The sequence below is a fragment of the Callorhinchus milii genome, unplaced genomic scaffold (genome assembly GCF_018977255.1).
Source record: "Callorhinchus milii isolate IMCB2004 unplaced genomic scaffold, IMCB_Cmil_1.0 Scaffold7, whole genome shotgun sequence".
NCBI classification, from domain to species: Eukaryota; Metazoa; Chordata; class Chondrichthyes; order Chimaeriformes; family Callorhinchidae; genus Callorhinchus; species Callorhinchus milii.
The window spans coordinates 26,750,996-26,778,878 of record NW_024704748.1 but is presented as its reverse complement, the minus strand read 5'-3'; the positions used below and the strand labels follow the sequence as shown (position 1 = coordinate 26,778,878).

The 27,883-nt window shown below is 39.5% G+C and overlaps 1 protein-coding gene across 4 annotated transcripts; it reads left to right on the top strand.

The window, feature by feature from the left end:
- The first annotated feature begins 264 nt into the window (after nucleotides 1-264).
- On the top strand, nucleotides 265-27,883 carry dclre1a (DNA cross-link repair 1A (PSO2 homolog, S. cerevisiae)). Of its 4 annotated transcripts, none has more exons than XM_042336934.1 (9): nucleotides 265-680; nucleotides 16,939-18,696; nucleotides 18,962-19,095; nucleotides 20,193-20,311; nucleotides 21,488-21,631; nucleotides 22,051-22,196; nucleotides 23,331-23,485; nucleotides 26,469-26,610; nucleotides 27,130-27,883. In XM_042336934.1, the coding sequence occupies exons 1-9, from the start codon at nucleotides 299-301 to the stop codon at nucleotides 27,327-27,329; spliced, it is 3,180 nt and encodes a 1,059-aa protein (XP_042192868.1). In that variant the 5' UTR covers nucleotides 265-298; the 3' UTR covers nucleotides 27,330-27,883. The 4 variants fall into 4 exon arrangements, with proteins under 4 accessions (XP_042192868.1, XP_042192870.1, XP_042192871.1 ...); XM_042336936.1 differs by lacking the exon at nucleotides 27,130-27,883 and adding an exon at nucleotides 25,196-25,277 and having other exon boundaries at nucleotides 26,469-26,556; XM_042336937.1 differs by lacking the exon at nucleotides 26,469-26,610 and having other exon boundaries at nucleotides 27,130-27,239.

Here is a 27,883-nt window from a genome sequence, read left to right as displayed (position 1 = left end):
AAAATTAAATTAAAATAAATTAAAATAATTTAAAAAAAAATTTTTTTTTTTTTTAAAAAATATATATTTTTTTTTATATAAAAAAAAGATGATGAAGACCAAGAATTCTCTCCCAATATCTGTGTTTGTTTTCGGACGATTTGCTTTAACGTTGGGGATTATTTTCCCGCACGAAAGGGAGAGGGAGAGAGAGAGCTCTCGGGTGGCGAATGTGCTGGAGGGAGTGGAGGTTAACGCGGGTTCCAACGGTCGCCGGGCGGCGGGAAGGCGGGAGTGCGGTGGGGCGCGCGCGGGCGCCATGTTGGCGGAGGACGACGTCTGGGATTATCGGCTCCTCCGGAGGTCGGTCAGACCTGCCGGGCCGAAGGAAGGGTCTCCGGGGAGACCGGCCGGAGCCCGTGCGTCTCCCCCGGGAGGAGGAGGAGGAGGCCGCCGAGGCCGAGGCCGCGGTCGGGCTCGTCGGCCCCGCTCTCCTCCTACGGCCGCTCCCGACCCGAAAGCCGCCCCTTCGCCTCAGCTCCCGGGCCCCGAGGAGGGACGGACCCCGGCGAAGCGCAGGCCGGTCCACAGCGGTCACTGCCCGCTCTGCCAGATGCCCCTGTCCCTCCTGCTGGTGCAGACCCCCCGGTGGCACGTGGCCGAGTGCGCGGGCCTGGAGGCACCGGGCGGCACACGTCAAGGTCAGTCACGTCAAAACCGGGTGCAAACCCGTCAACCGGGGGAGCCCCCCCCCCCCGGAGCTCAGTGCTGACAGCAGTTGGCCCGGCAAACCGGAGGGACCTGGGCTCGGTTCCCAGCACGTCAGGGCGAACCCTTGGGCAGACGCACCCACACAGACACCCCCCCCACACACACAACATACACACAGACACCCCCCCACACACACACAACATACACACAGACACTCCCCCCACACAGACACCCCCCCCCCACACAGACACCCCCCCACACAGACACCCCCCCCACACAGACACCCCTACACAGACACCCCCCCCACACAGACACCCCCACACAGACACCCCCCCACACAGACACCCCCACACACACAGACACCCTCACACACACAGACGCACCCACACAGACACCCAGACACTGCCCCCCCACACAGACACCCCCCCACACAGACACCCCCCACACAGACACCCCCACACACACAGACACCCTCACACACACAGACGCACCCACACAGACACCCCCCCACACACACAGAACACACACACAGACACCCCCCACAGACACTCCCCCCCCACACACACAGAACACACACACAGACACCCCCCACAGACACCCCCCCTCACACACACAGAACAACACACAGACACTCACACACAGACACACCCACACACACAGACACACACACCCACACAGACACACCCCCCCACACACAGACACACACACCCACACGCACACGCCACACAGACACCCACACACACAGACACCCACCCACAGACACACACACTCCACGCAGACCTGATAATAATAATCCCTCAAGAAAAAAACAATAATAATTTGGTTACTTCAATCCACGACTGTGTGCGCGCAATTGGCTGCTGTGTTTGGCCCACAAAATGCACCATCGCTTCACTTTACAGTATATTCTGTGAAACGCTTTGAAGATATGATGAGGCACTGTATCAAATGCAAGGATTATTATTGTTGTTATTAAAGCGTGTATATATGAGCATATATAAATGTACATCACAGCAAGTATATATATGACTTGCCATTCTGATGTTTTGGGGGGGATTGGTAAACCTGTAGGTGCGGATTTTTTTTCATCAAATACAGTCACTACACTTTAGAGTATATCCTGTGAAACGCTTTTGAGACGTTGCGTTTCCACAACGCGATATGGCACTATAATCGTAACATAACTACAACGACTTGCGCTTATACTGCGCCCTTCACGCCGGCTCGCGGTTGATAACTCCAGACACCGTCCTCCGCCAAACGGGCCCGTGCCAGCGCCTTCCCGCCCCCGTCTCTTTGCCAGGATTATTATCCTAATATTATAGGTCAGCAAAACCAGTAATGTTTAGAAACTGAGACTGAAAACTCTTCAGTAGGTTAATCATTTGACTGAGAAAAATAGATCTAACGTTTTAGGTACCTCAAACCGGACCCTGCCCCCCTTCTTAAGATGCTGATTGACTTCTTGTGGATTTTTTTAGCTTTGTATTTCTATTGTTATTTTGTAAATCTGGCTCATTAAAAGCGCTTCTAAGTGTCTCTGAGTCACAAGGTTGTCGGGTTGGGTTCAAGTCCACAACAGGACATTGAACTCAGTCCTTTTGGCTGACACTCCAGTACAGTGTTGGGGGAGCACTGCATTGTCAGAGGTACCGTCTGGAAGTTCAGGTGGATGTTAAAGATCCCGTGGCACGATTTGAAAAGAGAAGAGAGTTTCTCCCAGTGTCTTGCTTTCTGTGCTGTGAATTTCTGTGGCTCTGTATCGCACGCAAGGGTGATTATTGTTATCAGAATTATTCAAATCTGCCTCAATGACTGAGAATGAGAAAGCTTTTATATGTAACAAAAACAGAGACAGCTGGGAAAGCTCGGCAGGTCAGGCAGCGTCTATGGAGAAAGGAAAGTGAGTCAAGTCAACGTTTCGGGTCCACGACCCTTCGTCAGAACTCAGCAGAACTGACGAAGGGTCGTGGACCTGAAACGTTGACTCACTTTCCTTTCTCCATAGATGCTGCCTGAGCTGTTGAGTTTTCCCAGCTGACTCTGTTTTTGTTTCAGATTCCAGCATCTGCAGTATTTTGTGTTTTGTTCAAGCTTGTATATGTTGTTGCAGCCAATGCAAATAAGTCAGCAGTCATGTGCTGTTCTATATAGTTTAGAACATGGAAATGAAGACTAAATTGGAAGCACATTTTGCTAAGCAGAACTGTTTATTTTAGATAATCAATTACTGCAAATCAAAAAGATTTTCTCTGGCATAAAATTGATGGCTACCTACTGCAGAATGCTATGGACTATGATCTGAAAGAAAATCTACAACATATCCAAGCTTCCATGAATGCTACAAGATTGTTAGAAAGAAGTTGATGATATTGAATGGGTAGCAGGTGGAAAAAAAATTGATCTACAACAAAGGACCAAAGTAAGCCACAGACAACTAACAAAGATGCTAGAAAAAGACACTCTAATGGCCTGAACGAACAATGACATAGCAGTTCCACCTGCTCCTTGAGGGAGACATATCCTCAACAATCTGGCAAGTGTAAAATGTACACTATTATTTATTTACTTGCCCCCACAACCAAAGCAGTCTCCCCTTTTCAGTAAAATGTAAAGGGTTCTGTGCAAACTTTGAACAGAAAATACTCCCCCCGGACATTTATTGAACTGTGTGTAAAGTCATTCATTTGAATAAAATTGTATCCCTATTTTATGGATGTCATTGAAATATATAAAACTATTTTAGTATCAGCACTATTCTTTCTACCTTTCCAGTGAATGTGTACTCCAAAACACTTCATGAAACAATGTTCTTCATGTCTCCGCAAAGAGTTGCTTTTGTGCATCTCCACTGAGCAAGGCATTCTTAAGGTTAAACACATTTTGAAGACCAGATACCAGACAGCCAAGAACATTGAATTCTCAGATGAAGGGGAATCATTTACAACCTCTAAAGATATGCATCCCTGTGGCCCAATCTGTACTATGTAGCTAAATTACAGAAAGTCGCTTCATTTACCACACGGACTGTTTTGGGGTACAGCATACACATTTTTATTGAAATATTTGCAACTAGAGACATGTTGGCCTAAATTGATGAATGTTCTTATGCCCATCTATGCTCTCACTACTATGTTAGAACTTGATGGAGAAACTGTTTTATCACTGAAGACGGGATAAGGCGTTATATCAAATGCAAGGATTATTAATATATTTGTATTTTCTTTAATATTTCAGTGTTGAATGTGCGTAGAAGTGCTGTGGCATTACAGATGTTGCACTAACATAATTTTTTCAAGTATCGTATTAACTACAGTAACCCGGATTATACTGAAGGAAATCACATTGCTATCATTCTATGTATCTTGATTTTTGCAAGCTGATATTTGATTCACTTTTAATTTTTTTAGTTTTTGAGGAAAAATAAATGAAGTTTACTTTCTAACGTTTCAAGTGTTATTTGGCATGTTCTGTGAGATACTGGGGGAAAGCTTCAATGGCGGGAATTTTAGTCTTCTGCTATAGGGCAGGTCCAATCAACATTTAAGATTTCAGTTTTGCAGTAGAAGAAAATTTGTAAGCTATAGCTATCACTATAGTAATTTGGTCTGCCTCTCAACATTAAGCCAAATAGAAATGTGAATCTACCAGTGCACAACCTAACGTCTTGCGTATTTCAAAGTTCCTAGTTTACGCCTCAAGTTACCTAGCAGTAATAATAATAATAATCCTTGCATTTGATATAGCGCTTTTCACATCTTCTAGATGTCTCAAAGCGCTTCACAGAATAGACTGTAAAGTGAATTAGCTGTATATTTGTGGGCAAAATGCAGCAGCCAATGGCGCACAATAGTGTCCCACAAACAGTCATGGATTGAAGTGACCAATTTATTATTTTTTTTCTTGAGGAATTATTATGAGGCATGTGGAGTAAGGACACTTGCCCAAGGTTTCGCCCTGCCAGGAATTGAACCCAGGTCTCTCACTTGCAAAGCGAGTGATCTAACCACTGAGCTACAGGACTCCACAGTAAGTAAGTAGGAATCTGGTTGTCGACAGGTGGACCGCTTTTCAGGAGTAATAATCCCTTGAAAAAAGATAATAGTTTGGTCACTCAATCCACAACTGTTTGTGGGACACTGCTGTGTGCAATTGGTCCTGCCTTTCGCCCAAAAAATCTAGTCAATTCACTTGTGGAGTCCTGTAGCTCAGTGGTTAGAGCACTTGCTTTGCAAGCAAGACACCTGGGTTCAATTCCAGGCAGGGCGAAACCTTGGGCAAGTTTCCTTACTCCACACGCCTAATAATAATCCCTCCAAAAACCCAAAACAATAATAAATTGGTCATTTTCAATCTACGACTGTTTGTGGGACATTGCTGTGCGCAATTGGCTGCCGCGTTCGCCAACAAATATACAGTCAATTCACTTTACAGTATATTCTGTGAAGCGCTTTGGGACGTCCTCCCGACGTGAAAAGCGCTATATCAAATGCAAGGATTATTATTATTATTATTATTTACAGTATATTCTGTGAAGCACTTTGAGACGTCTCGAAGATATGATGAGGTGCTACATCAAATGCAAGGATTATTATTATCAACATGCTGGTAATTACTGATCAGACTAATGGAGGTAGCTGCTAGGAAATAAATCACCTTGTCACCTTTTGTCATTTCTTGGAGCAGTGGGTGTTAAAGGATGATTTGGTATATTTAAAAATAATGATAGGAATATAATGATTTAGATAGTGGACAATTCTATTTCAAGGAGACATTGCAGAAACGGAACCAAGCCAAACTCAGGTCAGGATCTGCCCTATTAGAGGTGATGTATTAAAGGGATATGGTGATGGTGGGTCACTGGGATGAAGAGATCTGTTAAGATTAGTGCAATAGGTTCAATGGTCTGAATAGTGAAAGTGACTTGCTCTGTCAAAGAGCCGGCACAGACTTGATGGGCCGAAAGGCCTCCTTCTGTGCCGTAACATTCTATGAATCTATAAAACCTCCTGTTCTAATTATTCATAGCATTGCCAGTTGCAGTAAAACACCCTCTGTTCTGCTTACATAATATACCCTACCTAGTTGCAGAAAAGCACCCTTTACTGTACAAGTGTGAAATTTTGCTTTTCCCACCTTAGCCATACCAATGGCTTTTTTGTGTGTAAATATATAGGTTGTTTTGTGCTTGACTGAAACTGCCCAAACCCATTTGACCCTTAGAACTGGCAATGAGAGAAGATTGAGTTTCTGACTGCCTGGCCAGATTTGGGTGTAAGAACAGTATGCTAAGTCATTACTCCACTCAGTTCTCTCTTTGTACTGATTTAAAAAGCTCACAAAAATGTATGCTGTTTATTTTGTTAAAAAATGCAGACAAATTGCAGCAATGTTTCAGTGAGGCTTTGAAAGAACTTGCCACTATAATGCCTTGACTGTTAATCTATGTATAACTGAGTGTAAAAGAAGATAATATTAGCTAAGATGTCTTTGCATCTTGTTTCAAGTTTGGTATCAAGTGCGATTCTTCATGGTTTAAAACTACGTTATCAGTTGAGGAATTCTGTGGGTGTTGGAGAAATCAAAAAAGGGCTATGTTCTTCAAACAGAAAGGTGTCCATCCTTTTACCAATGGATCCAAGTGAATGCATCACACTAAACTTCCCATTATTTATAATAATATTCTATTTTCATGCTCCATTTTGTGTTATGCTAAGAGGCAGAATTGTTTCTTCCAGAAATTGTGTTGCCATGAGGATGGAGTGTATTTGGGATTAAAACTTGACATGCTACGTTATATGGTAGAATTTGTAGCTCACAAAGAAAAAATAGTGGAAACTGCCATTGCCATGTAGTGCATTGTTTTCAGATCTCGGCTGATGGTTTTGTGAAAATAATGCCAGGGAGTGTGGGGCAGCCACAAAATTACCACCGTTCTGTACTTCTTTTGATCTTTTCCATTGATTAATGTAAAATAGTATACAAAGAACTCAAAATATAATAATAATCCTCGCATTTGTTATAGTGCCTTATCACGTCTTCGAGACGTCTCAAAGCGCTTCCCAGAATACACTGTAAAGTGAATTGTCTGTATGTTTTGTGGAGTCCTGTAGCTCATAGAGCTCTTGCTTTGCAAGCAAAAGTCCTGGGTTCGATTCCCAACAGGGCGAAACCTTGAGCAAGTTTCCTTACTCCACACGCCTGATAATAATCCCTCAAGAAAAAAAATATAATTTGGTCACTCAGTCCACGATTGCTTGTGGGACGCTGCTGTGTGCAATTGGCTGCCACATTTCACCCACAAATATACAGTCAATTCACTTTACAGTATATTCTGTGAAGCGCCTTGAGACGCCTCGAAGATGTGAAAAGTGCTCTATCAAATGCAAGGATTATTATTATTTTGCGAGCGCAATGCGGCAGCCAGTTGCGCACAGTAGTGTCCCACAAGCAGTAGTGGATTGGGTGACCACTTTTTTTTTGAAGGAATTAATAATCATAATAATCCTTGCATTTGATATAGCGCCTTATCATGTCTTTGAGATGTCTCAAAGCACTTCACCAAAATGCAGCAGCTAATTGTGCATAGCGGTGCCCCACATATAGTCGTAGATTGAGATACCACATTTTTAAAATATTTTTTTGAAGGGATTATTACCACCTGAAAAGCGATCCGCCAATCGACTGACAACCGGGTTCCTACTTACTGCTAGGTAAAGAGGTGTGTAGAATAAGGAAACTTGCCCAGCATTTTGCCACGCCCGGGAATCGAATCCAAGTCTTCTTGCTTGCGAGGCGAGTGCTCTTAACCACTATGCTACAGGATTCCAAGATACTTAGAACAAATGGGCCACTGATTGAAAGTATGCAAAGCACTCACACAAGAAAACAAGCTGTATTAGGAATATCTGACAGATCTGACCCCAATCCATAAAATAAATGCTTCTGGGGGATGCAAGATGACACTGGAGAGCTTTTAGCTACCATGGAAACATTTGAAAGGTAGATGTGCCTGGCGGGAACTGAAGGGTAATTTTCATCTGCTTCAGAATCCTGCATTTTTTCCTTTTTCATGGATTGTTATCCACATTTATTTCAACGCCTTTGCCAAAATTGTATTTTTCTGCCTCAAATGGTCAATTATTAGTGGTATACCATACGAGTTATGTAAGGTGTTATATAAAGTGTGTCTTCACTCAATATATACAGTATTCAGCAAGTCCTGTAGCTCAGTGATTAGAGCCCTCGCCACAGCGAGAGTCCTGGGTTCGATTCCCAGCAGGATGAAATAATGGGCAAGTTTCCTTCACACGCCTCTGTTTACCCAGCAGTAAGTAAGTAGTAAGTCAGTCGATTGGCGGATCGCTTTTCTGTGGTTAATAATTTCTTAAAAAAAATAATAAATTGGTTACTTCAATCAATGACTGTCTGTGGGACTCTGTTGTGCGCAATTGGCTGCTGCGTTTCAACCACAAAATATACAGTGAATTCACTTTACAGTGTATTCTGTGAAGTGCTTTGAGACATCTCGAAGCCATGGTAAGGCGTTATATCAAATGCAACAATTATTAATATTATTGTATTAATTGATGCATTAAATCAAAAGCAAACTAGTACAAATGTAACCTGCAGGTTTTACTTAAAGCCCGAGAATGTAGCACAAAAGCAAGTGGAATATTATTTAATGTATAATTTTATCAAGGGGTTATCGTTAGGTTCTTGCTGTAAATGGTATTTTGCCCAGATATTGAATTCATAACTGGGATGTCAAAGACAGAAAAGAATGAGGAAAATAAATGCAATTTTTAAAAGAAAATAAACTCCTGAGTTGGGGAGAGAGTATGATAAGCGACAACATCATGGAGGCAGCAGAAGTGCCTAGCATCATCCGTGACGATATTAAAATTCACAGTACTAATTGTATATATCCATCGGGACCCTTTTTAAGGGACCCTAGAGATACATTCGCTTTCATGTTCTTCTTGTATATTTCTCTCTAGTTTGCAAAAAGAAAGGTTTAGTCATTGGTTGTTTATTAATAATAATAGCAGGTAAACTGGCTGGGAAGGTACAGCAAATGGACCACTGACTTTGTTAGCACTTACTGTCTCTATATAAAAATTCAAAAGAAATTCAGAAAGTCCTGTGGAGTCCTGTAGCTCAGTGGTTAGAGCTCTCGCTTTGCAAGCGAGAGATCTGAGTTCAATTCCAGGCAGGGCGAAACCTTGGGCAAGTTTCCTTACTCCACACGCCTAATAATAATCCCTCCAAAACAAAAAACAATAATAAATTGGTCATTTTCAATCTACGACTGTTTGTGGGACATTGCTGTGCGCAATTGGCTGCCGCGTTCGCCCACAAATATACAGTCAATTCACTTTACAGTCTATTCTGTGAAGCGCTTTGGGACGTCCTCCCGACGTGAAAAGCGCTATATCAAATGCAAGGATTATTATTATTATTATTATTATATAGAAAAAGGCATTTGGGGGATTAAAATATTCATCAGAACGTTTACTCTATTAATTAGTTACTGATTTGTCCAGTCCAAATTATTTTCTGCAAAAAACAATATATTAATTTTAAAATGGATTCTGCATTATGTTGAAAAGAAAAAAAACTACAAATGCAGAAATCTGAAAATGCACAGAGGGCATCTGAAATAGGCAGACATATATACATATATAATACTTGCTTTAGATGTGATATTTCATCAGCCTTCTGTTTATACCCGAAATGTTAACTTGCATTTGCCTCGTTTTTGGAGGTTACTCAACTGCAACATCTTGTCATAAATGGACATAAACCAGATAACAAATATCTTGCTTAAAAACACACAGGAACATTTTTAAGCAACCAGTTATGCACAGCCTTTGCGTTTTCCTGCATTGCTACTAATGACCATATGAAATTTTAACAATAAATGTTTTACATTTTGACATTTACTTTGAAAGAGACAAGGGGTCTAGTCAATAAAATGCAATTGCTTTCAATGCTAATCTGCCTCAATGTATGCCCAGCATTTTTTGCATAATATGAGTCTTTGCCCAATTGGTCTGTTGTTTATAATTAATGAATAGGTCGTCTTCATTTTCTGTATCTGGACAAACACTTTCACAAAATTTCTTAAATATGATTTGAAGAATAGGTCTTGTGTTCAAATAATGAAGCAAAATTGACGGTTTCTATTTGATTGTTTTAAACCACGTTAAAAGCAGTATGAATGAGGCATAGAGAAGTACAGTCTCAACACTTACCCATTTCTTTTTAAGGCTCATTTTTTGTTTCTGTTTGGCTGAGGTGTGTCTAAAGGAATATACTTTTTTCACATACAATCACAAGCACTTCTATTGCTGATCAGGTTATATCTTGGAGATGTTAACAAAGTACCCTCTATATATTGTCCCACAGTGCACTCGAATGTAAACCTGTGGATGCATTGCAAAGAAAAAATTGCCGTGTAAGACTTTGATACTTCTATAACAATGCTATTTTAACATTTATACTGCTGGAAGCAACTTGAAATCTCCCAGGGAATCATTTTTGGGACGGATTTCAGTGCATTATAAATATAGTATTCTGCTTTTCTATTGCCTCGGTGAGGTTCATTAATGAGCAGAGCAAATCAATTTGCACCATCTACACTCACTTCAGTAGTCAAATCTATGTCTTGACAAAGCCGACTCCTGGCATTTTCGGCAGCTGTTCTGCAGTGCGAGTCACTTCATGATTGGAAACTGAAATTATATATATTTGTAGCATCATTTCAGTGCTACTTTCAAATTGAATTGACTTGAATTACTGTAAGTAGTCATTCTTACCTAAAATTCTTACTCTTAAAACTTAAGGAGATTAACATCTAAGCACTTTTTAAAAAATATTCGTACACATCTGTATGTTACAGGGTCTTTGGAAATCTCCTTTTAAAATTAAGATTATGGTAATAGATAAAGAACTTCTTGGGCTAGGTTAGCAGAAACTTCAGGTGGAATTACTCCTAATTGGCAGTAGTCTGGAACGTTTATTGTAAAATGTGAATTTCACAGTGGGGACATACTGTTGTTATATTTGTCTATATTTCTTATTTCTAATTTTGGAATTATTGCTCAGGAAGTTAAAGAATATGAAATCAACTTTCTCCAGCTGTTTCCTATTACTGTAATTTTGACATTGAATGTTATTAGCTGCTATGGGTTACTGGGGGGAAATATAACAACTGTTTTGTTTTTTTACATATTTTGAACATAAACTTGGTTCCGAGGAAGGATACTTACCCAAAATATTTGTCCTGTTTAAACTAACGTGCACTGAGGTATTGTTATTCTGTGGCAAGCTTTGAACTGTATTTTGCATGACGGCATGTTTCTGGTCTGTAGTTAGAAGAGTGTTATTATTGTTGAAATCAGAATTGTTTATCAAGTGACTGGTGGCACGGATTCAGTGCATTATAAATGTAGTATTCTGCTTTTCTGTTGCCTCTGTGAGATTCATTAATGTGCAGATGATGCATATGGAACAAGAAAGTCTAAGTTTGATATCCTGTTTGTGTTGAGTTTGTAACTGAAGTTAAGTGGGGAGGCACTGGGGGTGCAACGAATGGTTATAAAACCCCACCTAAGGGAGAGTTCAAATCACCCGGTCTTTCCCAATCCTGATTGCTATCTGGGAATGACTGCTGCAGGAATGTGTGTCAAAGGCAGGAAAGGACAGAGTTATGGCCAGCATGCAATCTGCACAACAGAATAGGCTCTCACAAGTCCAATACGTTAATGTATAAATGGCCACTTTTGCAATGTACTGGAGAGTGACTTGGGAACCCATTGAATTTTAGAAAGAAAGTAGAAGGAAAAGAGTTAAGTGTCTTCAGAAGAGGTGGGAAGGGGGAAATTGATGATAGAAAAGTAAATAAATGTACAATTCTAATCTAACTGGCACTAAATTTAAGTCTTTTAGTTTCAGTATAAAGTCTAGGAGGGTCTTAAAAGTCTTATACTGCTTACTCACTGAACATGATTTCCATTTTTTTTAACTGCATACGGAATCAATCCACATCACAAAATTCCTCAGTTTAGAGCTTGTTCAATGAACTCTCATTAGTGACAATGAATATGGATAAGCATTCAACATTCCTAAATAGCAGTTGTGAAAAATGAGGCTAACCTGAACAAAATCATGACAACAAATCAAGAGGCATTTTTAATGATGTATATTTCATGTTTTTGATGTACCTTAACAGTTGTTTGTGGTAACAATGACTAATGCATTGGTAGAGTGTGGAACTTTATTGCATTTTACAGATTGTAATTTTGCAAAGTATTAATCTACGGAAAGCTAAGGGTTCATTGTACTAAAAATAAGATGCGTATTACTTACAATACAAAATGGCATTTGTATAGCACCTGTACAAATGTAAGGAGGCAAGGAAGGGAGTGGGGGAAAGGGACTGTGGGATGGAGTTCCAAAGGGTGGGAGCAGAGAGGCTGAAGGCCCAGCCGCCGATGGTGGGGCTGGCCGGCGGGGGATGTCGGGCAGGTATAATTAATTAAAGAATTGAGTATAATTCTTTAATTATACTTGAGCATAATTTTTTAATTAACCTTTCCCTATTTTGCTCTCTGTTACATAAGGGGCCTCCAGGCCCTTTAAGCAGTGCAGCGAACAGCAAAATGGATGATCCTTGGTGTTAAAGGAATAAGCTATGAAGGATGAGAAGTGATTAGGCAAGTTAGGAGAGTGCTTATAGAGGTATATAACATTTTAAATGGGATTGAGGAAGTCAACTCCGAATACTTTTGGATGCACTGAAATAACAGAAAAAGGGACATATATTTGATATTGTATGTATTTACTTTTTGTCCCAACTATTATTGACAGGGCTGTTCATTAAAAAGAACATTTTCACAGTCGTTTTAAATTGTGAAGTCGCTGTTCTCACAGCTATACAGAAAATAATTTGCACGTGGACATTTGCTAATTCCCAAGGCCCTGACAATAGCCCCACGTGCATGCTCTCAGCCATGTGCAGTTCCCTGTGGCCTTTCTATCAATAGCTTACAGCTTTTGCCAACTAATGTCATAAAACCTCTGACTTATTGCTGTCTTAAGAACTCTCATTGCATGGTGCCTTCACAACTGCACAATCTTACAATCGGTGTTTAATAATGATCTTTCACAAAATAAGCGAAATGGGCCTTTTCCTCCATTCTGCAAATGGTTGTGAGTAGCAGGAATACTGACAGTAATGACGGTACGCATTTCAATTTCACGATCTCCTGTCACTCCATTCCATATTCCTGGAATATGTGCCCAAGGTGTACAACAAAATAAAATTTATTTATTAATAGATTTATTGAAGATGAAATAAAAGCACGGAAAGGGCAATATCTGGCATTCTTTATGAATGTTTATTCCAATGCCTGCAAAGAGTGTCACATGTTATTTATTCACTTATTTGTTAAGGATGTCAGTGTTCTAATGCATACTTTGTCAATGTGTTTATTCAAGAGTCCTTTACAGAAACCAGGAAGGAGGAAATGCCACACATTCCATTATAATGTATTTGTTCAGGTTCCTTCCCGACTTGGTAAAGAGGGAATGGTCATGCAGTCATATTTGATATATTTATTCAGAGACTCTGATAGAGTATGGTAATGAAGGGAGTCATGCACTCTTTTCATGGGACCGTACCGAGTCCAGTTCAAAGCAAACGTGTTCTTTATTGATGTTCTAGTTTTGCCATTTAGCTAAGTGGGTGGTAGAAGGTATACTGTTATGTTATTGCTTAGGATTGTGATCCACCAAAATTAAAGCACATTCAACTTACGTTGTGGTCACATCAATTAGGTTGTGAAGGGTGTCGACGCTAAATTATACGGCAGCTACGTTGAGTCAATTTATATGCTTTCGTGAAATGATCGCTGTCTTTATGTTTATGCTTTCCGACTGTGCAAACCATCAAGTGCTTTGGTAATCAAGCATTTGATATAGCACCTTATCGTGTCTTCGAGACGTCTCAAAGCGCTTCACACAATATACTGTAAAGTGAAGGTTTTGCCCGGCCCGGAAATTAAACCCAGGTCCTCTTGCTTGCGAGGAGAGTGCTCCAACTAAGCTATAGGACTCCAGCTTAGTGGCTAGAGCACTTGCCTCGAGAGTGAGTGCTCTAACGAGCAGTAACATGGTACTGTAACACTTATGCCTGACCTCTATTAATTCAGAGCTCTCAGCGTAGCTCTTAGTGTTGGATGTTGAGCAAATGAGAAAGAAGATTAGGCTGATGACATTACAAATCTCTCTCCCATCTTGTTACATGTACTCAATTGTCCCTGACCTTGTATGAGTTTAACTCCCTGTTGCCCTTCTAGTCCTTCATCTGCATTTGTAGGAGGTATTTTCCCAAAATATGATTCTATTCTAAGGAGTTGGTAACAGATCAATTACCTATTTGCTACCAGACTTTTAAAAGCTAAAATATTTTAACTTCTTTTTAAGATAGCTCTCTCATTTTGAATTTACTCAAATTATGTTCAAAGAATAAGGAAAGCTATCTGTGGTAAGATATTCAGCAATTGCAACAATAAATTAGTTTTCATGTTGGGAGGACGTCCCAAGGCGCTGGATTGGATGTTCATACATTCAATGTTTGAACGCAACATTCAGATAGTCAAACATTGTACATGCACAGAATTTATTTTGATCAGATTCTGTTCTACAAAAGTGGAACATTGTTGTCATGATGAAAAAAAAGTGAAAAGGAATTCGGGTCTTTATTTCATTAAATAAATAGAAATTGAAAAATATAACTTAACCAAACTGTCTGTCTACATTACTGTGAAAGTACTGAATATAAGATTCAGCATGTTGATATTCCCTTGGTGCTTTAATCTGTGTAGGGTATTTTCATTCAGTTGTGGAATCAATCTCTTAACATTATATTTGAGACATCTTTCCTCTCCTCGCTGACTTTCCAGATCAAAGAGAGTGCGTAGGGAAAACAAATCTCGATATGAGCAAGAAAGAACTGTAAATACTATAGCACAGTGAAATCAGGAACAGCTGTTCCAGTCTCAGGGGGAGATTTGTGTTGCACCTACAATGAGCTAGGCAAATAAAAGTCTCAGTTTAAATTGATATCCCATAATCTCTGCCACGTGCTGAATTGAAACCACACACTATCTGGCAACTCTTAATGTCAACTACTTTTTGAATATAAATGGTTGTGTACACCACTGTTAAATACTATTTTCTGGCATTCACTAATGTCATGGAATCCAGAAACTATGCAATATCTTCTGCCAAGGATTTACACTTTGGTAATCCAAATGATTCATAAAAATAACTGCTTGGTAAATAGCTCACAAAAAAATTATAATAAGGATAACACAGGAAATTCTGAACCATTATAAATGATTCCATAGGAAGGTTCACTTGGAAGATCAACTGTTCTTTTGGCATCTCACATGAAGCCAAGAAATGGTATGAACTGTAAAAACCCTTGTCTATTATGCAATACGATATACAAAAATTTACAATACATTTGTAAAGCGCCTTTCATTTCAGGAGGGCATCCCAAGGCGCTGAACAGTCAGGGAATTAGGATGGCTGTGTTCTCAATAAGGTTTGACATCCTAAATTTCAACATCAGGGAGGCTGAAATAAATATTTGAAGCATGCACTCTCTTTGGCATGCCCATTATCTGTGTGTGTGCGTGTATGTATATATGCACAGTTGAATTCGTTTTCTATGATGTATCCTAAAAAGATTATTTAAAGAAATAAATTGACACTTAAGTTGGCTTGGTTTAGGGAACATCGATTCAAATTTCTTAGCATCTTACAAAACTGTTAAATCTCTTTTCGTTATTTAATGATTTACAGTAAGCTTGTAATATCATTACTTATCTCATTGGAATATTGGTTAGACCACTCGCCTCGCAAGCGAGAGGACCTGGTGATTCCCGGTCAGTGTGATACCGTAGGCAAGTTTCCTTACTCCACAAGCCTCTGTTTATCTTCCAGTGAGTAGGAACCCACGTGTTAGTCGATTGGGGGATCGCTTTCCTTCAAAAAATATAATTAAAAAAATAAAAATGTGTTCACTCAATCCACGACTGTTTGTAGGACATGTGATGTGATAAGGCTGTATAGGTTTATTATTATTATATTACCTCCTTAGAGTGCTTAAGTGAAAAAAAACTTTTAGGCTGCTGCTTTGTGGTGTTTTTGTATATAATATTCAGCTCCATCACCAACAAGCATTTTAGTGGAGAATCTATTGCCTTATTGGGACAATTATATTACTGTTATCAGAAATGACTAATATGGTATTAATAAAGATTGTGCTTTGCAACTCCTATATAACATTTGGACAATGTTTTGGCCACACAGTTGGGAATTTCAATTTAAGTTTTGATTAATTCTTTATGGACACCTTTTGAACACAGTACTAGCATTGTAAATATTTTCAGAACTTTACCCTCCAGTGAATATTTTAAACTCAGACACTGACAATTCCTGGGGCTTTATAGACTTCCTAAAACAATTGATTCGTTAAACCTTCGGCTCCTGGCAGGTCAGTGAGACTTCTGTCTTTTTTGACTGGCACGTTTATGTAGATTTTCAACTTAAACAATACAACACTAAAACTAGCATGTATTGGTTAGTAACATGCAACTTGCATTTTATCTCTTTTCTAGCTATCCTCACCTTTTAAATCTATTTTTAATTTAAGAGCTTTCACTTAGCTCTCTGTCTTTTTACTAACTCCCAACTTCTATTTGGAAAGTAGGAGCAACCTTTTTTAAAAAAAATGATTTTCACCATTTTTGTAAACAATAAAAAAAGTACAAAGCTGACGATTAAAATGCTGACGGTGTATCATGAATTGCTACAATCAAATATTTTAAGGGCTTTTTAACTTTTTACTATTTTCTAGCTATTTTCTCTCATATAAGAGCAGAAAAACTAGCCAATATTCACATTAAACTGAAAACAAAAACAGAAGTCGCTGGGAACACTCAGCAGGTCAGGCAGCATCTATGGAGAGAGGAAAGTGAGTCATTGTTTCGGGTCCACTGAAGTTCTGACAAAGGGTCGTGGACCGAAATGTTGACTCACTTTCTTTTCTCCATAGATGCTGCCTGACCTGCTGAGTTTTCACAGCTGTCTCTGTTTTTGTTTTCAGATTTCCAGCATCTGCAGTATTTTGTGTTTTGCTCACGGTAAACTCTCCATTTTACTATTTTTCAGAATGCCCAGATGGGATGCTCTGTGATACTACAATCCCAAGCCACTACAAGCGTTACTCCCATTTTCTACTTGCTGAAAGTAGAGCTATGACCCAGAGTGCCTTTGAATCCACATTCTGCAATAGTCCATTGAAAGACATTATTTCACCAGACCCATACCACAGCCAGCAATCCTCAAAGACCAGTCCATCTGTCTACATTAAAGACAGTTCTGCAAGCAAAAATCAGAATGCCCTTCTGCTGCTAAAATCCCCTTCCACGAAAACCGTCAAGGAAGCTTCCAGTAAGAAAATAGCTCAAAGTACAAGGGGGAATAAATCGTCACCTGAAAAGGGTTTAAAGCAAGATGTAACAAGATCACAAACATCTCCGCTTTATGCAGTACTGCATAGTAATTCAACCCAACAATTGCCTGGTACTGTTTCACAATTGGCAACAAAAGAAGAGTTTGGAAGTAAAATGGGAAGATTATTTGGTGACAGGAGAGACAATGATACAGTATTGGAGGTGAAGAGCTCAGATGAAGATTCTGTTATATCCCTTGTGCCAACTGCTGACTATGATGAGGACAGTATCTCATATTCACCACTTTGCAGCGATGATGACATTCCAGGGCAGATCAGGTTCTCTTTGACAAGGAAGAGATTGTTTAATACTGAAGCCTTTAATCATGACTGCAAGAGTGACGAGGACATTTTTTCTGACTTTAAAAAGCTTAATGAAAGCAAAGAGGAACCGGATTTTAAATATGCTGGATTTGATCTAACCCATGTTAAGAAAGTGGACGATAGCAGTAGTGGCTGCAACAGTGATAGTTCTGATCAATTCACTGACAGTGCTAATATTCAAACCAAGAGACGAAACAAAAATCTAAAGCGTATTAAAACACAAGTAAAAGCTGTGTTTTCAGCACAAGCCCACATCCCAGTGGATGGTGGAATACTTAAACAGGAAGGTAATGAGTTTGAACCTCATTTATCTGAGACAGACTTGATTAAACCTGCACATTCAAATTTAGACTGTTCACTTCCTCTTAAAAAAAATGCTGATCGTTCACTGAAAACTATGCAACTTAAACAAGAAACAGGTGAATCTATCCAGTCTGCTCCACGTCTTCCATTAGAGAGACGTGACCAAACAGATAAAGCCAAAGTAGATAATTACAGCCTTCTGGCCGGAACTTCATTGAGAGTTAATAAGCAGCCCTTAGGTTTGTCTTCATCTGTGGCTGTGAAAGAAGCAAATGCCTGTTCTGTTACTGGCATTGCCTCACACAGTGGTGGATTACAAAAGGACAGAACTCAGGCTTTGGAAATGGCATCTCAGAACGTTTTGGCAAGAAACATTATCAGAATCCCCCAAAAGACTGTTGCGTGCAAGGGATTAAAACAGATGGATATTGGAGTCTTCTTTGGACTTGAACCAAAAGCAAAGGCAGAGCAAGAGCTAGCAAAAAGTACAACTGAGACAGCAGCCAAAGAATTGAGCTCTGAGATTTCTTTCAATGAGAAAAGGCCAAGGCAGAGGAAGAGGAAAGCAGGAGATTCTGTTGGCAATGGAGAAGAAACTCTAGGTCTTGTAGGTAGCATTCCCCCAAAAGAGCTAGGGACTAGAGAATCTAGGAGGTCAAAACGATGGAAGGGTGAAGTGAGTACACCTGGAAAGAATGAAAGTGAAACTGAAAAAAATGAAAATGGCACTAAAAAGCATGAAAACGGAACTACAAAGAAACCGTGTCCTTTTTACAAGAAAATTCCAGGTAAGCTACTTATTGCAACAGTAATAGAAAGGGCACACACCACCATAGAAAGACTTTATTCTCTTAAAAGAGCAAGTGTCCATCCTGATACAAATGTTCTGAGATGTTGTCCTGATGTAAACGGCGCTACATAAATAGTAATTGCATTGCAATACACTTGTGGATTTGATACACTGGTGTCCATTTTATGGTTATTTGCCATTGTGAAAAAATGATTCAGTAACTATTGTGCATGATCTATATTAATTGTTTTTTGTACCCTCAGGAACCTATTTTACTGTGGATGCCTTCTGCTATGGAGTTATTGAGGGTTGTACTTCTTACTTCCTTACCCACTTTCATTCAGATCATTACAGAGGCCTTACCAAGAAATTCAAATGTCCTATCTACTGCAGCAAGGTAAGTAAAGTCAACTGAACGATCATCACTCCAAGGTAATAGAGCGTAGCGGCTCCATATCCAGCGTGAAGGTAATGCCATGAGTCCTCCAGGGCCACCAGGGGGCACTGCACAACTTCCCCTCCAACTTGCACTGTATTCCTTTCAGAATGGTGATGTTTATTTAGCACTACCAATGCATTACAAATACCATGGATTATATATGAAACTTATGCTGGGATTTTTGTCCCATGTCGGTTACGATTTAGCGTTCTAAAATCAGAGAATCTTCTAGCACAGAAGAAGGCTATTTGGCCCATTGTGCCGGCTCTTTGGAAGAGCTACCCAATCAATCCTGCCCCCACTCCCCCCCACTCCTAAACTGGTCATTTCTGAAATGTTGCTTCACATTTGAAATTGATGGGTTTTATTATTAAAAAATCATTGCGCTTAAAGAGTGTATCTTGAGTGCATTCCAAATATGATTTTATTGTTCCAATACATACTGTATTTTATGGCAATTCGGTTTGTTTCTCCTTTTGGTTATAATTGCCTGAAAGTGAATGCAGGTTTAATGCATCCTTAGAGATTCCATTCCTTAGAGCAATGTTAGCTGATCATACGCATTGTACTCAAAACACATTAAGTTCTGCAGCTCAATGGTTAGAGCACTCGCCTCGCAAGTGAATGGAGCTGGGTTTGATTCCCAGGCAAGTTTCCTTGCTCCACATGCCTCTGTTTACCAGCAGTAACTGGGAACCTGGTTGTTAGTCAATTGGTGGATTGCTTTTCTGGGGATAATAATCCTTTAAAAAAGATAAAATAAAAAAATAATAATAATTTGATCACTTAATCCATGACTGTTTGTGAGACACTGCTGTGCGCAACTGGCTGCTGCATTTTGCCCACAAAATATACAGTCAATTCACTTTATGGTATATCCTGTGAAGCGCTTTGAGACGCGTCAAAGACATGATCAGGCTCTATATAAAATGCAAGGATTATTATTATTATCAAAACAGTAAAACATTACAGATGGTGGGGAAAGTTTTGCAGCATAGGCAGATGATGTTTGATACAGATTATTTATTTTTCTCCCCTCCCCTCATTAAATTCAGATTACTGGCAATTTGGTGAGATGTAAACTTCGAGTGGAGGATGAATACATTAAAACAATACCGATGAACACTGAGTGTATCGTGGATGGAGTTAAGGTTGTGCTTCTGGAAGCAAATCAGTAAGTGTTTATTACTATTGGATCAAAACGCAGAGACCATTGCATCCTTGTGCAAGAGAGGGTGTTATTGAATGTAGGTAAGCAAACTCTTCCATCGCTAAGCCCTAAAATAGAATGTTATCCAAGTGAATCTTATATCACGAGGAAGAGTGATGTGTTTTTTCTACGTTGTGCCAAATCCTTTAAGGTCATTACATTTGGTACAATAATAATCTGCTTAATATTTGCTTTCGTTGGCATTAAGCAGATCATTATTGTACCAAATGCGTATTGCTTATTGTTAATTGCTCATCATATTATTGGGAAGATTCTGTGTGTGTGTATATATATATATATATATATTTAAGATGATGAAATTTGAATAATCTGGTTAATAGGCTGATTTAATTGGCTGTAAAAATATTTAATTACTTTATTGATTAACTATTGCATGGTTCGACCCCCAATTAGCCTTCCTCCCCCCGCATCCGGTCCCTCACCAGCACCACCTTCTTCCACCTCCGACGCATCGCCCGTCTCCGCCAAACCTTCTCTCCGAAAGCCGCTGAAGCCCTGGTCCATGCCTTTGTCACCTCTCAGCTGGACTATTCTAACGCCCTCCTCGCCGGCCTCCCCTCCACTGCCATCCATAAAATCCAGATTATTCAAAACTCTTCCGCATTTTCACCCGCACCAAACTCTGGTCCCCGATCACCCCAGTCCTGGCCAGACTGCACTGACTGCCTGTCCCAGAGAGGATCGACTTCAAGATCCTCACCCTTGTCTTCAAATCCCTCCACTCCTCTGCACCCTCTGACCTCTCTCCTCAAAACAGTGCCTGTTGCCTTTGTTCCTCTGGGTCTGGCCTCCTCCGTGTCCCCCGAGTCCTCCACTCCACCCTCAGCGGCCGTGCCTTCAGCCACTATGCCCCGAGGCTCTGGAACTCGTTTCCTCACTCCCTTCGCCTTACTCCCCTCTCTTCCTATTTTCAGGTCTCCGTTGAAGACCTTTCTTTTCGACAGTGCCTTTGGTCACCTTCCTCCCCCCTCCCCCTGGCTCGGCCCCGGGATCCCTTACTGTGAAGCGCTCTGAGATGCTGTCCGGTGAGGAGGGCGCTATATAAATCCAAATTGTTGTTGTTGCAATTCAGACCATTAAAAACTTTAGATGAAGTGTGAGTAAATATTTGTTCTACAGCTGCCCGGGTGCTGTCATGCTGCTGTTCCAACTTGCGAGTGGTAAGCTCCTATTGCACACCGGTGATTTCCGAGCACAAACCTCTATGGAGCGCTACCCTCATCTCCTGGGACAGAAAGTTCACACTCTGTATTTGGATACCACGTAAGAAATGTTTTATTCTGTGCTCTCAGAAGAGCAGTATGTTTGCATAACATTCTGTATTTCACTTGGAATCCTTGCAGCAAAGAAGTATATAAAAAATAATAATTTGGTCACTTAATCCACGACTGTTTGTGGGACATTGCTGTACCCAATTGGCTGCCGTGTTTCACCTACAAAATATACAGTCAGTTCACTTTACAGTATATTCTGTGAAGCGCTTTGAGACGTCTCGAAGACGTGATAAGGTACTGTATCAAATGCAAGGATTATATAGTAATCTTAATGTAAGTTTTGATTGAATTTTTACACTAAGTATGAATTGCTGAGTGTGTACACACTCGAATATTGTGTGACATGCAGCACTGACAGATTCTTACTAATTAGAAAAACCTGTGTGCTGCTGTTTTTCTGTTTGACAGGTACTGCAGTCCAGAGTATGATTTTCCATCTCAGCAACAAACCATCCAGTTTGCTGCTAGTGTTGCTTTTGAAGCTGTGACGTTGAATCCTAGGACACTGATTGTCTGTGGCACCTATTCAATTGGGAAAGAGAAAATATTTCTAGGTAAAATCTTCTGTATGAATTGAGAAATAGTCACTGCAATCTAAATATTTAAAAAGCTGAATTAACAACCTTGTATTTGAATGCAAGTAGCAAATGTGATTTAAAGGCAAATTCTACATTTAAAATCCTTCTCTCCCAGAATTATTACAGATATTTCTGAGGGAATTCAATTGAAACACTATTCACTTGTGTTCCATCATTTTATTTATCTGAAGAACAAGGTGGCGTTGGGACGTCCTCCCGACGTGAAAGGTGCTATAAAAATATAATTTGTTGTCCATCCAAATGCTCCAAAATATCTTAGTCATCTAATCTCATTGTTGCCAAACTTATCTACATATCAACTACACTTCAAAAGTGGAGCATTTTAGATCTTTCCTTTGGCAGTATGTCAAATGCAAGTATTTTTATTAACATACAGTATTTTTAGCAATTCATAGAATCGTAGAATTATACAGCACAGAAGGAGGCCATTCGGCCCATCGTGTCTGTGCCAGCTCTTTGAAAAGATCTATGCAAATCAATCACACTCTCCCCATAGCCCTGCAAACTTGTCCTCCCCAAATAATTGTGTCATGTGAATCTAATTCCCAGTAAGCCATTGGCATTATTTGGTGTCAGCGTGACACAGTTGGTAACATTCTCATGTCTGAGTCGGAAGCTTGTGTGTTCAAGCCCTGTTGGACCTTTTAACAGGTGGATGTAGAGGATTCTATGGCATAATCGTCCACAAATGTATGGTCAATTCACTTTACAGTATATTCTGAAGCGCTTTGAGATGTCTGGAAGACGTGAAAAGCGCTATATCAAATGCAAGGATTATTATTATTTGAAAAGAGAAGTGAGGTGTCAAAAGGCACGACCAACAATCCTCATGATTTTTTAAAAAAAAATTAGTTCTTCGATCTATTGCTTTGTGGGATTTTGCTGTATGCAAACCACCTTCTGGCTAAAAATTAACAGCCACAGTACTTTACAGAAACATTTCTGAAGTGCTTTGAGATGTTTCAACATAAGGTGTGATATTTATTAGTTTTATTTGGAAGCCCAAAGCAGAAATAGCAGGATTGTATTGGGAATACTTAAATGAAACAATGAAAGCAGGCTTCTAACAATGTGTTGCTTTTTTTTAAGCTATCGCTGATGTTCTGGGATTTAAGGTCTGTGTGTCCCGAGATAAACTAGCTATTCTGCAGTGTTTGGAATCTGAGCAAGTGAACTCTGCTATCACTGTAGACTGGGAAAGCTCACAATTTCATTTACTACCGATGATGCAAATTAATTTTAAGGTGAGTTGCACTCTGCTTTAGTTGATGTGTGGAGTCCGGTAGCTCAGTGGTTAGAGCACTCGCCTCGCAAGTGAGAGGACCTGGTTTCAATTCCCGGGCAGGACAAGTTTTTTTTAAAAAAAATAATAATTTGGTCGCTCTATCCACGACTGTTTGTGGGACGCTGCTGTGCACAATTGGCTGCCACATTTCACCCACAAAATATACAGTCAATTCACTTTACAGTGTATTCTGTGAAGTGCTTTGAAATGTCTCGAAGGCGTGATAAGGTGCGATATCAAACGCAAGTATTATTATCTGGCTTGCCAACGTGCTGTGGTTGCTCTACCTCTGGCTTGTTGAGTTTATCGATGAATGGCCTGTTGATCATTTTAGCTGTCAGCCACTTGATGAACTCAGCATTCAGCAAAATATGCAATGTGCAAAACATAACTTCACCAAACATCACGTAGAAAAAAACATGCAAACATATCCTTTTTCTTTCAATACTCAGCTATCAGAAACTTTATACGCAAATAATTATAAATTGAATAACTAAGTTGGTCAAATTTTATTTCTGTGGCATTTGTTTGCCTGTTGATCCTGATATTTTGCTGTGTATTGGAGAACAGAAATGGCATGCGTTTGAGTTCAGGTTGTGTGTCCGAATCTTTGAACATTCTTTTTGTTCTGCTGGAGTCCGGATCAATGAGTGCTTTGCCCAATTTGACGTTATTCCTGAGCCTTGACAATGAATTGTGGCTCACTGTCATTTGAGAGCAGGACATGATGTCCAATTATGTTCCTTGTCCCTATTTAACTTTCTATTTATTTACCCATTGGAATGAATATCTCTTGTTACTGTTACCATTAGATTTATGATGATCATCAATCAGCACCTTAATATCAGATGTTTTTTTCAAAGAGAGAGACGAACAAAGTGAAGTTATCCAATGCATAACGGCTGCTATCCTTCTTGTCAGATTTCATTGAATAAACAGCAAGCCTTTTATCGCTATCTGAACTTGTTTTTCTTTTTTTTATTGCAAAAAGGAATAACTGTTCCCTGATCCCTGATTTTTTTTTCTCTCCTGCATTAAAACCCTTGACTGTTCAGGGTTACAAAATCACTATTACAAAGAAATCAAACAACTTTATAAACACATTAGTAATAATAATAATCCTTGTATTTGATACAGTGCCTTATCACGTCATCGAGATGTCTCAAAGCGTTTCACAGAATATACTGTAAAAGGAATTGACTATATTTAGTGTCTTGTTATAGTACTCATCACATGTTATTAGAGAAGGTCTCAATTGGAAATGACTCTAAACCGACGAGATAGAAATAACCAGTCGCTCGTGATACCGATGACTCCTCACTCGTGATAGAAGCTTGTTAAAGTTATTTGAACTTTTTCACACGAAAGAATCTTAATTGTTCATCGTCTCTACGGGAAATCCTCTATATACTTCCTAAGTTTGTGATTTCCTGCGGTGGCTATTTGCAGCAACTAATTAGTTGGAATATTATGTGTTGGAATATATGTAATATTATTATTACTAATTGGAGCTCTTTAAAATCACAATAATAATTCACCTGTTAGACCAGCTTACCTTTGAAGTTTCTTATCTTGCCTCCAACTCTTTGCTCTCATTCAATTGCACGCCTTTCTCTGCTTATTATACTTTTACGGTCAATGTGCTGCTGAACTTTCTTAATCCTTCCAGATATCTTGGCCAGCATGCTCTTTCTCTCCTCAGCATCCTGATTGTGTTGAAATCAAAAACTCTTCCAAAAATCTCAAGCCTGGTACCACTTTACTTTCATTGTTCCACCTATTTAATTTTTTTTTTTGCTTTGTATATATTTTGTGTATTGTTATTGCGAGTCGAAAGAAAGAGCAATGGAGGTGAGGGTGGGAGGATGACCGAAAGCACGGTCAAAGAAGAAGGTCTTGAGATGGGCAATGAAGGAGGCGGGGGTGAAGTGGAGGGGCTCCAGGATGGAGTTCCAAAAGATGGAGGCATAATGCTAAAGGCTCGACCTCTGATGGTGGAGCGGGCAGGGCACAGGACATGGAGCAGGCTGGTGCCCACCGAGGGGAGGGAGGGGACAGGTTGGTAATGTTTTAGTAGGTCGCAGAGATGGGGGGGACGCAAGTCTGTGGAGGGCTTTAAATGTGAGTAGAAGTTAATTTGTATTGTATGAAATTAAGTGTTAATTTCCTAGCTCTAATGCAGTGTGGTTGAGAAGTTTGCATCAGTAAATACCTGCTGATTTTCTTTATCGTTCTAGGACATTTTCCATTGAGCTTGATTTTAAAGAGCAGCTGTTCTAGGGAGAACAGAGTGTGCTATAAATATTGTAGTAATAACCCTTTCTAAACTAATTGCTAGCAGGCCTCGGTTGAGAGAGAGATAATTTGATTTGCTGTGTGCAAATTGGCTACCATGTTCACCTACAGATAGTCACTACACTTTACAAAAATTCTCTGAAGCGCTTTGAGACTTGAAGTCATAAAGCACTATATCAAATGCAAGGATTATTTTAGTAGGTCATGGTTATTAGGTGTAGATGGCAATATTTGATTACATACCATCATTGTGCCAGTAACCCATTTAACAAGGTGTAACACTGATGTATGTATTTGCTTAACTACATAAACAAATTAAATAATACCTTAAAACCAAATTGGGTCAGTCAGTCCATGACTGTGTGTGAGACACTGCTGTGCACAATTGGCTGCCGTGTTTTGCCCACAAAATATACAGTCAGTTTACTTCACAGTATAATCTGTGAAGCGGTTTGAGACGTCTCGAAGACGTGATAAGGCGCTGTATCAAATGCAACGATTATTATTATTATATTCAGATATAATAGTAGATTGGGGGAATTTGTAATTGTTTAACTGTATCAAAATGACCTGGCACTTGGGAAGTTTTTGTTTGAGCACTTTGACTTTTTTTGCGAAGGAACCGCAAATAATATTTTGCTTTTTAGGGTTTACAAGCTCACATAAGTAAGTTTCCAGGAAAGTATGACAAGATTTTGGCATTCAAACCAACTGGGTGGACATACTGCGGTCAGAGTGTCGCACTATTAGATATCAAGCCTCAAATCCGAGGAAAGATCACCATATATGGTAGGTGAATGAATGTCAGTAGCCATTTGCAATTTTTGCCTCGTTTCTTTTTGGGGAGGAAAATAATCACATCTGGCCATCAAACCTCACAACTGACTTAAGTGAGTTGGCTTTCTCTTATTTCCCCCCCATCCCTTGTCCCCCCACCTTATTTAAAAAAAAATCTCAATTCAGTCAACTGTGAATACACACAAGTACAAACGGGATTGTTTTTGATCATGGTTTTGTGCTCCCATCTTGAAAGTAAAATAATATTAATAATAATTTTAGTCACCCAATCCACGGCTGTTTGTGGGACACCGGGTTTGTGCGCAATTGACTGCTGCATTTTGCTCACAAAATATACAGTCACCACACTTTACGGTATATTCTGTGAAGCGCTTTGAGATGTTTGGAAGACCTGATAAGGCACTATGTCAAATGCAAGTATTATTATTAAAATGTTGGGGGGAAATCTGATGTTGTGGAACATTGTAATACAGTATTTTAAATTTCTAACCAATAAATAATCTGTTGCAGGTATTCCTTACAGTGAACATAGCAGCTATCTTGAGATGAAAAAATTTGTCCAATGGCTGCAGCCGGTTAAAATAATTCCTACCGTTAACAATGGAAACCGGGAAGAGAGAAATCTAATGGAAAGAATATTTAGAGACTGGATGATTGAAGCGGCTGAGAGGAAGATTACTTGTCCTGACTTGAGTCAGCCTTTGCTATAAAGGCTAAGGAAGCTGGCACAAGTGTTCCATTTGGATGAGTTGAAGTAAATCTTACTGTAAGAAGCTTTATGCTTTGTGCTGTTTTGATTTTATTCTTTGTTTTTATCTTGAGACATTTTGAATGTACCCTGAGGATTAGAAATGAGCTGTTTGTTCAGCGCCTTTTTCTGAACAATTAGCTGAAAGTGCAATTTCTTTCTGAGAAAACTTGGGCAATATATTGGTATTATTCCTGAATGTTATATAGAAATAAAATATAGCAAAGTGAGAGAACCAATTGAGAAAACCTTGAGTTTTCTGTTATTTAATGTGAGAGTGAGAGAGCGATTTGCAAAGTCCTGCATAAAATGTGTTTGGATTTTAAGTAAATCAGTCATATATCTCTTGTGACTTGATGTTACAACGTTGTTGATTTTTTTACATAAAGCAGATTGTATATGATTTAGATTATAATCTATTTATAAATGCTGCCATAGATCTTTTAATAAAAATGAAGTAAAATAAGTTTTGAACTTATTAATTGATAAAAATAAAGATGAGAGAAGTTGCCATAA

Coding starts and splice junctions, on each gene's coding strand:
- dclre1a (XM_042336934.1), top strand. CDS start 299: ATGTTGGCGGAGGACGACGTCTGGGATTATCGGCTCCTCCGGAGGTCG. Junction 20,312..21,487: donor GTGCTTCTGGAAGCAAATCA/GTAAGTGTTTAT, acceptor TTTGTTCTACAG/CTGCCCGGGTGCTGTCATGC. Junction 22,197..23,330: donor GAAAGAGAAAATATTTCTAG/GTAAAATCTTCT, acceptor CTTTTTTTTAAG/CTATCGCTGATGTTCTGGGA.